The sequence below is a fragment of the Hyaena hyaena genome, unplaced genomic scaffold, assembly GCF_003009895.1.
Source record: "Hyaena hyaena isolate Hyena2069 unplaced genomic scaffold, ASM300989v1 scaffold_390, whole genome shotgun sequence".
NCBI lineage: Eukaryota > Metazoa > Chordata > Mammalia > Carnivora > Hyaenidae > Hyaena > Hyaena hyaena.
Genome location: NW_024081018.1, coordinates 1,138,868 through 1,154,772, shown reverse-complemented (window position 1 = coordinate 1,154,772; position 15,905 = coordinate 1,138,868). Strand labels below are relative to the sequence as shown.

Sequence of the window (15,905 nt, the reverse complement as noted above, 5' to 3'; positions counted from 1 at the left end):
TGGGTTTGATGCTTCTTTTAGGGAAGCAATAAATAGTTATGGATAAGATGCTTAGAGGACCCAAGTCCCCGACAGCTTGTGTTGTCAGCCATCCCCAGAGTGCGCACACCGAGTGTGCACACACACACTTCCTCCTTCCAGATGCAAGGTCAGCTCTCATCCACTCCTGTCAGGAAAGCCACCAAGGTTATGACCCTGCAAAGCCAGCCCTCGGTGCTGCTGGTTTCAAAGCATGGGGCTGACTGTAAATCCAGAAAGCAGTGCAGCTGTCTCCTCACCCAGCCTGAAGGTCCTGGAGCTGGCCTGTCGGAATCTCCCCTACCTAACTGCGCTGCTGAGGGAAAAGTGGAGCACACAAGCCAGGGAGGCAGGAGCAATAATAGTAAGGGACACAACCCTGACTCTCCGGTTTCCCCTGTAGCCCAGGCTGAGCAAGGCCTGCCTCAGGCCCTCATGCCAGGCTCTGGAGATGCAGAGATGACACATGGCCCCTAGCTTGTTCGCTGGTTTTTTTCTCTTTCCTTGTTATAGGCTCTTGGAGTAGGATCACAGTCCCCTCCTCCTCAGAGGACTTTATTGGAATTAAAACACACACACACACACCCCATGACAGCAGTTCTATTTAAATGTTAAATTAGGGGAAGGATACTTTCTATTCCATTTGAGAACTGCCAGCAGTCTGCTGGGAGCGCACAGAGAGGCACAGAGAGAGGCAGGGACCACAGCAGTGCGGAGGCTCCAGTATTCAATTTTTTATCTTAATTGTTTCTTCCTATCTTGGGATCCAGCAGTGAGACACTCATCAGGCACTGGGGGCAGAACCTCGGCAGTTCCCACCGGCACAGGCGCAGAGCAGATACAGGGCACATACAGCAGGACAGGGCCCCCGGCGCTGCCCTGGAGGGTGGTTTGAAGTAGACAGTCCCCAGCGCTGGGCTAAGCTGAGAGCGGACCCAAGTTACACCCAGTAAGACAGCGTCCCCGCTAGATATCCACCCAGAAGGCCTGGCTCGTCACCAGTGTGCAGGGAATAGGAGTCCCAGTTTTTAATCTACCCGCTATTGTCAGGATTTCCCAGATGATTTTTTTAACCTCTGCTAAAAGCAGATTAAATAGCTACTTCAGGCCATTCTGTGGTACCAGAGGATTCAACTCTTTGTCTCACTGAGTATACATGAGGGGCCCCCAGCACCCCTCTCTTTAAAGCAGGTTGTGAGTTATCTCACCGGGCTTTCTAAGGATGCCCGGGACTGAGCTGGGCCTTTCCAGCTAGCCCCCACCCAAAGCAGACTACAGCCAAGTGAGGGAGCAGTGGGAGGTGAGGGAAAAGCACCTAGTTCTGTCCGGCTACATTCTTCCCACCCCTTGTGCCTATCTGCACACATACATACACACACACACATGCATATACACACCCCTAACTTTGGGGCCAGTGACTCTCACCTTATGCACGCCAGTGCTGTAGGGGCCCTGGAAGGCTCCCTGCAGGGCTCCGTGTCCTGGCTCACAGAGGGATGGTTCTCAGAGCGGGGCTCCACGCCCTCCATGTGTGGGACAGTAACCACACTCATACAGACTGGAAGGCCTCAGGGCAGGTCTAAGTATCTTTGCCACTCAGTGTTTCCTACCTGACAGCGTACAAGCCTGATGAAGGGGCTTGACGAGGCAGCTACTTTAGCCTTCCTCTCACGCCCCAGGAGAGGAAGCGTCCGGCACAGACTTGCCCGTAGCCAGACCAGAAAAGCCAGCCTTCCTGCTGCATAGGCCTGAGCCTTTTCTACAGTGCGGACGAGCCGAGGAGCTTCACGGTGGCTTCCCGGGAGACACGGTAAGTGTTACAAGAACCACAACTGCGGAAGGGAAGGAGGGGAGAGGTCAGATGGAAAGGAGACCAGGCTGGCCGGTGCAACTGAACTTTCCACTTCTGTTTTACAAGGCAACTGTCCTACTGGCCTCCACCACTCTGCCGAAATGCCACCTGAGGGGAGCTGAGCGCTACAAGACATGGCAGACAAAATTGCGCGTCTTGGCCAGAATCTTAGGGAACTTCTTGTTTTGGGGATGGGGGGGGGGAGTCGAGGAGCAGCCATGGCTTTGGGAGATGGAAGGGAGTACCCAAACTTCTCAGGCTCAGAGACAGGGCTTGGCACAGGCCATGACAAAGGGGAGAGCTCCCAGCAGTCTCCCCAGACCTGTTCTCCTTACCAGCATCCTCTTCTGGGCCGTCAGCCACAGCAAAAGCTGCTTTGAAAAGACGAAAAAATGCTTTTGAAACATAGACTATGGGGCCCCTCTGGCATCAACCTCTGCCATTGCACTGACTGCCAGCGCTGATCTGTCTTGATGTGGCTGGAGCGAGGGCTCTCCATCCCCTCCCCGCTTTGGTTGCTCCTCATGAAGAAAACAAGACAACGATCCAGACTGCAGAAGGCTGCCCTTTAGTCAAGATTTTGTCAATGTAGAAAATTAGGTAATGATTCATATTAATTTCTTTTTTCCTTATACCATCTCCTCTCCTCTTTTGGAATCTACCACAACAATCCCCTTCTAGAAGTACCCAGAGAATACCCAAAGAATTTGCAAGTCCAGAGTTTAGTAGAATCCAATCCAGTTCCTGATAGACGGTGCCTGAACCAAGAACCTGGGGGCCGCATTTCTCTGTTCTGTGCAATGCCCAGGACATGCTAAAGTGTCCATGAATATTAACCTGCCCATTCGGATGAATATACTTTCAGCCAAACTTGGTTACCATTTACGGCATGAAAAAATACAGGTAATAATCAAAATACTGAAACTCAGCTGCTTTCTACCAATTCTTTTAATCCAGTCCAAGTGTTTTTCCAAAGCACGGTTAGCAGGCTTCATCCAGACTTTTAAGAGAATTCTGTGGGGAGGCAGCCCTCCTCCCCAGGGATCTAGGAAGACTTCGTTACCTACAGGCTTACAGGCTGTAGTCCCAGGGAAAGGAATTTCTAAACTTTCTCCTGCTAGTCAGTGGCATTTCTTTTGAGAATCCTATCAGGCTGGGAAACTATGGTCTGCTGGCCAAAATCAGCCCATTGCTGGGTTTTGTATGGTTTGTGAGCTAATAAGAGCTTTAACATTTTTAAATGGTGGGGGAAAAACTCAAAAGCCATCTTAAAATTATATGAAGTTCAAATTTCAATGTCTGTAAATAAAGTTTTACTGGAACAGAACCACGGTCTTTAGTTTATGTGCTGTCTATGGCTGCCATCCTGTCACAATGGCCCAACCACGTAGTTGTAACAGAGAGCATATGGCCTGCAAAGCCTAATGTATTTACTATCCGAATTTGTTGACCTTGGTCTATTTTCATGCCTGGATGTGGATTCTACCCTTGACTTTACAATAGCATTTAAATATCCTCTCCTTACTTAGGCCACCCGCTTCTGAGGTAGAGCAAGCCCCACCCACAGGCTGAAAAGATAAACAAACCAGTCACAGACGATGCCGGAACAGAGACTCAAGCCAGGTTTAATGATCATAGTCTAATGTTCAGAGCCCAGAGACTCCAAGGTCTGCCAGCCTGGGTTGTACATAAGTGGGAGGGATAGGGTCCCGGACACTGGGAGCCCTGCTCGTTTCGCCAGCAGGACTACAAGGAAGTACAGAGGAAAGAACACACAGAAAATCGGCATCAGTCGGCTTTACTGTCCCCAGCTGGGTGTACTCTCTCCTGGCCCCTTCCTAGGAGACCCATAAATACAAGCAAAGAAAAAAGATCACAAATAATCACATAGACGGATTGTAGAGCCCTGTCATATTCTGTCTCCAGGGACACCTGCTTCCTGGGAGACATGTCTGGTTTATGGGTGCAGGGTAGGGGGGAAGGGAGGGAGTGATTTCTCAGCCTTTTCTTATAACCAGACCTGGCAGTTTCCTACACAAGGTTCTAGTGAGCTTATGTACACCGAGTACCTAACCCCCACAGGTAGAAAGCTGCCTTTGGGTTCTATCAACTGAAACCATGGGAAGAGGCTGGTCAGTTCAATCTCTTGGTGGGGCGGCCAGGCACATGTACCGGTCTCTCACATGAGGGGCCTACCTAGTGGATACAGTAGGGAGACCGGGCCTCAGGGCCTTTTCCTGGTCCCTAAACTGGGTGGGACTTATGAGGAGAATGGCCCTCCTAGTCCTCAGGAACTCAGAATACTCCAGAAGGCCAACTTCATTTGACTTTTAAAGATTATCAGAGGCCTAGGTGGTGCCTAGCGGGAAACTGCAGCACGGAGATGAAATTTTCCCAGGTTCCCTAATAGGTCTGAGAAGGGAGGCCTGGTTCACAGAGCTCCATTAACAAAAACCCCAGAAGTCTCTGGAAACAACCAGACAACTTTTCCTTCATGCCCTTCTCTTTCCAGGGCAGTTAACACAGGGAGAACAACTTCTAGCTGCTTGCTCCCCTGCCAGCTTCTCTCTGAGTCCGTTACTCACCGAGTTCTACATTCAGTTCTCACAAAAACTGACTTTAATCCAAGGAAGGTTTCTGAGGGGTCTGAGGAAGCAGCTAGCTCCTCATCACCCCTTCTCCCCGGGTGCCCTGACCTGTGGTTCTCCCAGCCCCAGCCTTTGCAGAGAAGTTATTCGGTATCAGGGAGATGTGGGTAAAGCTTCGGGCAGTTCAGAAATTAAAAGTACGAGAGTTGGAGTCTGGGGAGCCTGGCGTGGTCACCATCTCTCCTACGGGATACGGAAGTCGTGTGCATGAAGCTGTGCACGGAGGCGGAACCCACTCTGACAGGGGGCGTTAGTGGGGACTGAAGAGTCACCGTCCTGGTGGAAGTCAAGGTGCTGGCGTGCATGCATACCTATCAGCGTGCATACCTAGGAGCATGCAGGTACTTGAGGGAAATGCTGCACCTCTCCCAACAAATGAGGTCACTAATTAAAGGATGGACAGCAGTCTTGACATCCCAGGCACGGACAGGCGGAAGATGCTGAGTTCCGATCCCCTTTCTCAATCTTAATGGGCAGCAGGAGTCAGGCCCTCCTAGCAAGCGGCCCTCACCCACAGGTCGAGGACACCTCCTGGAGCCTAAAAAGCAGGTCAGAAAGCTAGCAGATCTGGAGGACTTCCAGGGGACAGGAGACTTGGTTGGGAGAAGGGAAGACACTGAAAAAGACCAACGTCAGAGGACATTTTCACCTGTGCCCTGCTCGTCCCCTTGCCAAAGCTCAGAGCACCCATCTCCCAGGGCCTGCGGTATAGGCAACGGGTGCAGTCATCTCCAGACCCAAAGAATTCTGCAACCTTGGACGGAATGGAATGTCGGGCCTGTTCATAAGTTCTCTGGCCTGACCGCCACAACTGCATAGACCTCTGGCTGAGAGTGATGGAGGTGGCAGAACTTTCCTCCTGAAAGTCTCATGCCACTGTCTCTGTTACAAGGCTGCCCGGAGCCCTTGGAGAGGGGCAGGACCCTAAGCTGCACTCTGCCTTGCCACTCCAGGGCAGAGACCACCCAGCTGCAACCCCTCGGATGATGAAATCCGCACTTTGGCTCCACAGCAGGGTGAGATCTAAGAGAGGTACAAGGCTGCTTTGTCAACACAGAGAAAACACGTAGCTGGTTCCCTCCATCCCCACGCACAGTCTAGCCCAGCTGGGGCCAGACCGTCCAGGGCTCCTCCCTCTGCAGAGCAGCAGCTAGGGAAAACTCCACCCCACCTGAGCTTGCTAAGAAGCCAGAGGGAAGAGACGGCAAACGCGGGAAATCAGGTACGTCCAGCCGGATGCTACATAAGAGAGGCTGTTCACCCTTCTCCGCCTGGCGTGACGCGGCCCCCCTATCCCACGTCTGTGGCAGGCACCCATAAAAGCTCTGCCTCCGGCAGCCCCGGCCCTGGTCTGACACACAGGTGCTGGGAACCAAATGCTAACCAAGGGTGTCACCAACCAGGGACTTAGCAAATCTGGAGCTTGTCCCCCAGCTACAAGTTTTGTGCTGGCACGTATGCTGTGACACAGGCCTCTGCGTTCACGCTATATCCTCCGTGCCACTGGTTCCGGGACAAGGGACAGATGCCGCCTCTCACGTTGTTGCCATATCTGACAGGCAACAGGCCAGCCTCCTGCAAAGATCCATCCATCCAAGACTCATCGGGAAAGAGAGGCATCAGTGGGAAATCTCACAATAGCTTTGGGGAGCGTTATTGGTTGAGGCCTCAGCCTTTTCCTGACTCATTTTCCCAAAGGTTTCAAATTCCCCCAGCTGTGAAGCGTGACCTTCTGGTCAAAGAAGATACTACAGCTCTTCCCCAGTGTCGCTCCTATGGAAGACCCCTCCCACTCCCAGCACGCACAACACCGCAGGTGTGGGTGGGCAGAGATAGAAAAAAAATGTTACCCCCCCCCCCAAATGATTCTCTCTTAAGGAGCTAGGGATGACCTCAAAAAAGTTTTGGGAATCTGCTCTTCCCCCCACCCCTACCTCATCCCACCCAACTCAGACATGCTCTTCTTCCTCTACCACACTGAGAATTCCCAGGGCTTTGGGTGAGGGTGTAGCACTTGCCTAAGGATTGATATATCCAGATTTGAAAATCGTGGCAGCCACACCCTGGTTGAGGTCTATGCCAGCTAGTGTACCCGTGACCAATTCCCTCGCGGTCAGGGGGAACCCACTCCCTTGGGCAGCCAGCCCTCTCTTCCATCCCCTCATACCCTTCAGGGGTGCATTACCTCTCCTGGGGCAGAATCTCCCCACCAACCCATCCTGCTCACACCACAATGGGTGTATCAGAGAAGACCGAGCTGACCGATTCCGGATCCGACATCCTCCGCTGGCCCTTGCCTGTTGCCTCGGGCACTGGCAGGGTGTTGCCTGGCTTGAGCTTGCCATTTTGACCCTGTCCGGGGCCAGCAGGCTCCAGGAAGGCCACCCGCCGGTCAAAACCATCATCCTTGTCCCCACCGGCCATAGGATCGTGATTGGGTGTGGTACTAAGCATGGAAGAGCTGAGGCTGTCTCCTTGATGGCTGGATGGTTTCTCCACACCCCGGCACCAGCAGCGGCAAGGGGTAAGGTACAGGTATATGAGGACCAGGACCACACTGAGGATACAGCCCACCAGGGTGGTATAGGCCGTGTTGAGGGTGTCGTGGTGTCCGTGCAAGGTGAAGTTGTACACTTTCAACTCCACAGACAGGGTCTCGTTGAAAGCCTCCCCCACGGCGTAGCAGGTATACACACCCCCATCCTCAACCTGCACCTGCTGGAAGTGAAGACTGCCGTCCTTGGACACCGTCACTGTGCCGTTGGCCACTTCATCTAGCACCCGTTCGTTGCTTGGTGTCACCCACACCTTGGTCATCCCCTGCTGCTTGGTGTCACACTTGATGGTCAAGGTGTCGCCCAAGTGGGCTTCCCAGGCACGCTCCTTGTACTCGCTGCAGTTGAGGAAACTCAGGTTGAAGACGTTGTGCAGCTTTTTGGAGCTCATACAGTACAGGTCCTCCTGAAAGTCCATCACGGAGCTCAGCTGCCGGTACTGCCAGTGCGAGAAGAGCTGGTAGAGCTCACAGTCGCAGTGCAGGGGGTTGTTGTGCAGGTACAGCCCGTTCTTGACCCAGGCGGGCAGCTTCTGCAGGTCGGGCAACGGCAAGTTCTTCAGCTTATTAGAGGAGAGATCCAGGAGTGTTAGTTTGGGGAGCTTGGCTCCTTCCTTGACCAGTTCCAGAGGGAAGCGGGAAATCTGGTTCTGGCTCAAGTAGAGTTTCTGCAGCTGGGTCATGTCGTCGAAGGCGCAGCGGTCCACTGCCATGATGTGGTTATTGTAGAGCAGCAGCACCTCAAGCGCTTGCAGTTCACTGAACAGGAACTCGTCCAGCGTTCGCAGCTGGTTGGAGGAGAGGTCCAGGTAGCGCAGGTTGGGCACTGGGGAAAAGGCCTCGGAGGAGATGAAGTTCAGGTGGTTGTGGCTCAGCAGCAGGGACTGCAGGTGGATCAGGCGCGTGGGCGTCCACTCTGCCCGCAGGCGGCTCAGGTTGTTGTGGCTGAGGTCGAGCAGCGCGGTGTAGCTGGGCAAGGAGTGGGGCACGCTGGGCAGCTGCTGCTTGGAGCAACTGAGGATGTTGCTGGCGCACAGGCAGGCCGCAGGGCAGCTAACCACGGGCCGGGCGGCCCGGGCCACCTCAAAGAGGAGCAGGAACAAGGACAGCAGCAGGAGCCAGAGGCCTCGGGGGTCACGCTGGGGTTGCATAGTGTCACTGGGAAGGGCGAGGAAGGCCACCAGGAAGATCTGGGAGGGAGTCACCCGGGCATGTTCTGGTGGGATAAGGAAGGAAGGCTCACTTTCACTACAGGCTTAAGGAAGAGAGAGAGCATGGGGTTGGTGATCACCAGCGCCTCTGAAGGGAAGGGCTGACCCTTCCTCCCCCCCCTACCCTTCCCTCCCCCCCAGCCCCCGCGTTGGGCCAGAAGAGAAAGAAAGAGATGCTGGGCAGTTCCCAAGCGCTGTGCAGGCAGTGGGCTCAAAATACTGGGCAGAGGAGGAGGTGACCGCACGGGCCTACTCCGCTGGGGTCACAGGAGTGTAGGGTGCGGGGTATGCCCGGGGCTGTTAGGAGCCGTCGGTTGCACAGGGGTTGCAGCAGGTTTGACGGCAGGGTCAGCAGGGCCTCTGGGGAGGAGCCAGGGGAAGGTCACCGGGGCACCGGCTGGGCAAGGGAGCCCACTTGACAGGGCTGAGGGTTCCCGGGGCCTGTGGGGGCGGGCTCCCCCCGGGGCCGCGGGTCACTGCACCTGCTCGGCAAGGACGTGTCTCAGCCCATGGCGGGTCCGGGAGCTCCGTCGCGGCCTCCCCCGGCGGCGCCTCACCGGCCGGCCTGTCGCGGCGCCCGCCTTACGCAGGGGCCCGCGCCCGGCCACATCGCCTCCCGGGGACTTGCCGGGCTCCGCTCCGTCGCGCCGCCGCCTCGACCGCCGCGCCCGCGAGAGCCCACCGACCACGGCCGCCGCCTCCGGCTCCGCGGGTCCCGCGTGAAGCGGTGGGGGGAACTGGAGACGCCGCGAGCCGAGCGGAGGGAGCGGCGTGGGGGCAGCGAGCACCGCGCGCGCGCCCGGCGCCGGAGCCTCGGGGCGCGTGCGCGCGGCGGGGGCGGGGCGCACGTGCGTGTGTTTGTGTCGGAGCCGGACGGGCGGCCGCGCTCCAGGTCGTTTTTTTCTCGGAAGGGGGTCCGGGCGGGGGTCCGGAGGACGGAAACTGTCGGGAGGGGGCTCTGGCTCCTGGGCCTTCTCTGACTTCCTCCACCTTCTTTCATTCTCTCCGCCGCCCCCAAGCTTCTCCCTCCCGATACCGCTCCTAGGGAAACTAGGTCTAGCTGGAATGAATTCGCGGCAACTGACTCCGGGGCAGGAAGCGTCACATGTCTTTTAATCCGACAAATTAAAGAAATCTGGCTCAGCTCCCGCCTGTCAGTGTTGGCGGGAAATTCATTAGTCACGTTCTGAGGTTCCCCAGTTCTCTCTCTAGGGCTGTGAAGTCTCAAACATTTGGGGGAAAGATTTGGGGTGGGGGGAAGAGCCTTGTTCTTGTGTTTGTTTCAGTCTTGATGCTATTATTCCATGACCCTTGGGGTACCACCGAAGGATACATTTCCACGGCCTGCAAGCCAGGGAGGTGAAGGGGTGGTGGTTTTTGATGCATGCCCAGGCCCTAGGATCCCACTTCCCCAGCCTCCCCATAAAGGGATCCCTACTGCACTCCTGACACACACACACACACACACACACACACACACACACACACACACGACTTCATACAAACCAGGAACAGGTTTCCACTTTTGGAACCTTCAAAACCTTTCCCAGCCTGGGGGAAGTCGTTCATCCCCTAGGCCTGGCCACTTGCCCTCTTACTGAACCAGTACCAGCTCTTTACCTTCCTCTTATGGACCAATCCAGCAGTTTCTCTGTTACCTAATCCTAAAGACACAGCCGGGAGGGGGAGTGGGGACAGTGAGGAGGGTGGTGGTCTTCTTTAGGGTGGTCCTGAAACACCAGGAAGCTGTTAACCAGTGTTTGGTGTTAGGGGTTGAGCATGGAGTGAGAGAGATGTAAGAAGAGCTTAAACCTTTTATAACTCAAGACTATAGCTGTTTCTTGGGATGGTAGACCCTGAGGGAGAAATTACCTTTTTATTCTTTCTAGTTTCTTACAACGGCAGGAATGAGACTGAAATTAATGTCTCAATACATTAGCCTGCTAAGAGTTTTAAAAAAGAATTTATATCTGTCACGTATGTTTTACATTGAATTTAAGTGAATGTATTATCTCTTCAAGGGGTATTAGCATGTGAGCCTTATCCATAGCATGAAAGGTCTTTCCCTGTTGATTTGAGGCATCAGTGATAAGGTGGGGAGAGTATTCAGGAGGGAGGAAATACTGAAATGACATTGCATCAATACTCTATTACTGCATAACAAATTACCCCAAAACTCGGTGGCTTATTACAACCATATACATTTATTGTCTTTCACGGTTTCTGTTGGCCAGAGATTCAGATGCAGCCTGGCGGGCAATGACGGCATGCCGGTCTCCCATGCAGTTGGAATCAAATGTCAGGTGGAGGTACAGTCATTGGAAGGCTTGACTGGGGCTAGAAGTCAACTCCACAGAGACTTGCTTACATGGCTCACTCTTGCAGCTGACTGATGGCAGGAGGCCTTGGCTCCTCTCCATAAAGGCCTCTCCACAGGACTGCTTGAGTGTCCTCACAGCATAGTAACTTTCTTCCTTTAGAGCAAGAGATCCAAGAGAGAACAAGGCAGAAGTCACAGTGACCTGGCTCTTCAAGATCACAGCTATTATCTCCTTATCTCCACCTTGGTCACATGGACCAGCCTTGATTCAGTATGAAAGAAGACTACACAAAGGCATGAATACCAGAAGGAGAGGATCACTGGGGGCCATCTTGGAAGCTGACTATCACACACATCTTCTTTGAAATCACATTTGTTTTTTAATTTTGAAAAATGTCAAACATACACAAAAGTAGAGAAACTAGTACAATGAACTCCCATGTACCCATCACCCATATTCAGTAATTATCAAGGGAATTCCATCATTTTATTTTGTATAAGTATCCCTGAGAAACACGTACTCTTCCCACCCCACCCTCCACCCCATATCCTGTACTAACTTTCCTTAGACCCCATGTTCCAGGCTCTTTTCTTTCTCTCCCTTTTCCCCTTTCTGCTTAAGGGATGGAGGAGAGACAGATACAAAGAAAGAGGGCCCCCTGTGCTGGACACCAGTCCCAAGTGTGGGACTCTGCAGTTTGGAGAGGTCATCACAGCTATGGTCCTCAGTTAATCCCCCCCCCTTCCCCCCAGCTCATCCAGAAGCAACCATGCCATTTTTAAATTTTAATGTGCATATGGATAGCCTGGGGATCTTGTTAACATACAGTTTCTGAATCAAGAGGCCTAGGGTGGAACCGGAGAGTCTGTATTTTCAGCAAACTAATAAGGGGATGCATAGCCTGCTGGTTCACAGACCACACTTTGAGTAGCAAGGGTCTAGAGCTGTGCTGTCCAAATTGGTAGCCACTAGCTCCATGTGGCCACTTAAATCAATTAAACTAATTAAAATTAAATAACATTGTAAATTGCCCTCTTCAGTTTCCCCAGACGCATTTCAAATGTTCAATAGCCACATGTGGCTAGCTAACCCTATCGAACAAAATCATGGAAAGTTCCATTGGATGGCACTGGGAGGGAGAATTGACCGATGCTAACTCTCCCACAGCTGCTTTCTAGACCAGAATAACTATTAATTCACAACAAAAAGGAGACCTTGGTAGGATAAACAGGATATTTATAGTGGGTATTTATATCCTCTTGCTGGAGTGGATCAACCCAGTGTTCCTAGGTACAGTTTGGAAGATTGTTCGGTCAGCTCAGAATTTGAGCAAAAGAGGCTGGATATGTCTACCAGCTTATGAGACTAGATGAATTCATTTTCTCTATTCTAGAAGTTTTTTTTTTTTTCTCAATAGCTAGTATTGGCCATCAGAATCATAGCTGGAGAATGCTGGAGGAAGATACCCAATTAAGAAGCTATGTTTGACTCTATTTTAAAGACTCCATGGGAATGACCACCCTTCTTTAGGACAATGTAGTCTAATTTCCTGGGCACACCTACGTTTTCCTTTTTGTGATTCCATTTCAAATCGTGTATACGTCCTTACAGAACTCTTCATCTACTGTTTTGTCTGTTTACATGTCTGCTTCCCCATCAGATTGTAAGCTCCTTGAGAGGGATTTGCCTTGGGTCTGGCCGGTAGTAGGACCTCAAAATATGTTTGTTGACTTAATTCATTAATTAATAATTGCATTAAATTAGTACATTTATTATGTTAGTCTCAGTGCCTCTTGCAGAAGTAAGGATAAGCATAGGGTTTGGGCTTGGATGAGTCACAGCTGTATACTGGCTGTGTGACTTTGGATATTTTGCTTTGTTCTACTAACTCTCATTCCATTATCTGTAAAATGGGAACAATAATAGCACTTGAGCCTACTTCATAGGGGCATTTTGGGGATCAAATGAACTAATGTTTGTGAAAGGCCTTTATCATTTATAAGTATTCTCTTTAAAAAAAAATCCTAGTTTTTTCCATTAAGAGTTAGGAGATCTTTTGGTCTTGCTGTCAACATGTGTATAGATTACCTTTACCAATTATCTGCCTTGTTCCCATATTCTAGGGCATTGCCTGTTTGGAGCATTCATTCAAATTTACAAGATCTCCTTCTCTGGTTTATCTTTTATAGTTTATAAATATTTACCAAGTTTAAATAAAAATTTAAACTTAAATTTTTAAAAAATTTTAAACATTCTTATATTTTGTGGACAACCCCAGTGTGTTACTAGTATCAGCACCATTTTTGTAGTTCTTCTAATATCTCCAGAAAGAGGAGGCTCTAAAATGGAGCTATTTCTGGGAGAGGTAGCAACAAAGATTAGTCCTTTGTTAAGAATTGCTTAAAGGGCTAAAGTTTAAGCCCTTTGCATTAGGTTGAGCTCTAGCAGGTCACCCATGTTACCATTTTGGGTTTGTCCCTGAAGGTCCTCAGCTTGGAGGATTCCTGTTGCCATCATTCCACCCCACCTTCCTAAGCTATCACTCATTTCACTGACCCTTTTAACCTTCTAGCTTGCCCTTTAGCATGCCCACCCATTATTTACTGCCCAGGAGGCAAACATTTCCTCTTTTTGGACAACTGACATTAGACAACCCCTTTTTTCCCCCTTCCTCCTTACCCATTTCCACCTCAACCCCGTCCACTTTCTCAGAAGCTCCCCTTGATCTGGAAACCACCAGGATGGACACCTTTCAGTGTCCAGGGCTTTTCACATTTGTCAAATAGAGCTGAGGGCACCTTGTTTAATTTACAGCTTGTGCTCTTGGTCAGAGTTCGTCTTCTCCCGTAGGGGAGGGACCACTCCTGATGGCTAAATCACGAACAAGTTTCTTGACTTTTGACGCTCACATATGGATGTCTCAAAATAGCCCAGCACTGAGTCATCAGATAAATGCGTCTTTGAAATATTGCTGACAAATAAATTCATGGTACTAAATGTTATTTCAGCCTTTGGGGTGGGGTTCTCTGACCACAATCACCCTGCAGCTGACCAGACATCCCAGAGATGGAAGACTTTGTTCCAAGCACTGTTATAAAGAAGACTTTTCTGGAGCCCCTGCCCTGTAAACGTGGATAACCAGGAAGTCCTCCAAAACGAGTTTAGTATTTTTTCATTAACAAGTTTTGTCATCAGTCTGGAAATATTTTCTTTTCCTGTACATGCAGCCCCCTCTCTTTGGTTTCTAAAGGCTTTCTATCTAAAATTAAATTCTAACTCACGTGAGACATATCAGCTAATCCTTATCAATGAATCCTTGATTAGTTTGTATTATTTTTGGGAAGTTAATATTCTAGTTTAGGAAGCCAGTGCTTTTGTGATTTGGGGGAGGATTATGATTAAACTGAATGTTAAGCTTACCGTTAAGGATTTTTCTCCCATATCTAAGTCCATTGGACTAACTCTTTGAGTTAATCTTTTTCCTCTAATGATGCTCTTTGAGTCCCTAGCTATTCATTTATGTCTGAAGTTTCTACACTTCAACCATTTATACTGTTCTTAGCTGATTCTTAGGCTAATCCTAATGTTAGCCTGTCTGGCCCTTACCCACAATGACAGAAATTTAGACTGCCAGGTCTGGAAGCTACCTTAGGAGTTAAGTTCACAAGCCGGTTTGTAGCAGAGCTGAGTTAACCTGGAGAGGGAGTGTGGCCTTGTGGTTAAGAGTGTAGTCTCTGGCTGGAACCAGGTTTCTTGAGGTCATATTCTTTGTTTTTGTTTTTTTTTTTAATGTTTTATTTATTTCTAGGAGAGAGAGAGAGACAGTGTGAGCAGGGGAGGGTTAGAGAGAGAGGGAGTCACAGACTGAAACAGGCTCCAGGTTGGGACGCCTGGGTGGCTTAGTCGGTTAAGTGTCCAACTTTCGCTTAGGTCATGATCTCGCGGTTCGTGGGTTCGAGCCCCGCGTCGGCTCTGTGCTGACTGCCAGCTCGGAGCCTGGAGCCTATTTCGGAGTCTGTGTCTCCCTCTCTCTCTGACCCTCCCCTGCTCACGCTGTCTCTCTCTCTCTCCTAGAAATAAATTAAAAAAAAAAAAAAAGAAAAAAAAAGAAACAGGCTCCAGGCTCTGAGCTGGCAGTCAGCACAGAGCCTGACGCGGGGCTCGAACCCACGAACCGCGGGATCATGACCTAAGTGAAAGTCGGACGCTTAACCGACTAAGCCACCCAGGTGCCCCTCTTGAGGTCATATTCTAACTCTGCCACTCACTGTGTGACTTGAGCTGTTACTTGACCTGTAAAATGGGCACAATCAGAAGACTTGCCTAATGCAGTTGTTGTGGGGATTCGATGAGTTCATGTACCTAACAGAGTCTTTGACGTACAGTAGGCACTCTATAAATGTGAGGACGTAGGAGTGGGCTGGATCCTTCATTCTTGTTCAGGGTTCTTCTTGATGCATCATAACCCTTCCAAGGATAGCGCAAAGCAGATAGAAATGGGGGGAATCTGAATTTGATCTGAATTTGTGGCCTATGCTCTCCAGGGGTTTCAGGCCCAGACTTTGGACCCAGCAGAATGATAAGTGTTAATGAGTGGGGGGCTAGGATTAGGGAGCCATGGTAGAGCCTGAGGTTGCTGAGGGGAGCACAGGGTCAGCAATAGAGCAGTCAGTTCCTATTCGTTCTGTGAGGGCACACACCAGGGAGGGCACGCTCCAGCTCCCCGGAACAGGCAGTAGTTCCTTTAAAGTCCTGGGCAGAGAAGCTCCTGCTGCACTCAGTTAGGGTCAGACCATAGCTTCAGTATCAAGTTCAGTTCTGGACAGCTCGTTTACAGCCTGGAGCACAGCCGGGGGTAGCCGATGGAATGGTACCACAGTCCAGTAATCCTATTATAAGGCATTCTCTCACAAAAATCTGTTGAAGCCCTAGGGCAGACCACTGTGTCATGTACCTTGGGGTGACGCTGCATGGAGTAAGATGCAAATATGCTTTAGAAATAGTTTCTTCTCTGGGTGCCTGGGTGGCTCAGTTGGTTAAGTATCTGAGTTCAGCTCAGGTTGTTATCTCATGATTCATGAGTTCAAGCCTCACATTGGGCTCTGTGCTGACAGCTCAGAGCCTGGAGCCTGCTTCGGATGCTATGTCCCCCTCTCTCCCTGCCCCTCCCCTGCTCATGCTCTGCCTCTTTCTGCCTCTCAAAAATGAGTAAATGTTAAAAAAATAATTTCTTCCCACTAGGACCTAGAAAGTATGTATGTGGATTCTATTCAATTTCACAAACAAATGTTAATCGTGTAT

General features: G+C 50.8%; 1 protein-coding gene across 1 annotated transcript; it reads right to left on the bottom strand.

Moving 5' to 3' along the window:
* Positions 1-3,475: 3,475 nt before the first annotated feature.
* Positions 3,476-9,015, bottom strand: AMIGO1 (adhesion molecule with Ig like domain 1). Its single transcript, XM_039251086.1, has 2 exons — positions 8,766-9,015; positions 3,476-8,288 (listed from the first exon to the last, which is right to left on the bottom strand). The coding sequence occupies exon 2, from the start codon at positions 8,221-8,223 to the stop codon at positions 6,742-6,744; it is 1,482 nt and encodes a 493-aa protein (XP_039107017.1). The 5' UTR covers positions 8,224-8,288; positions 8,766-9,015; the 3' UTR covers positions 3,476-6,741.
* Positions 9,016-15,905: the final 6,890 nt, after the last annotated feature.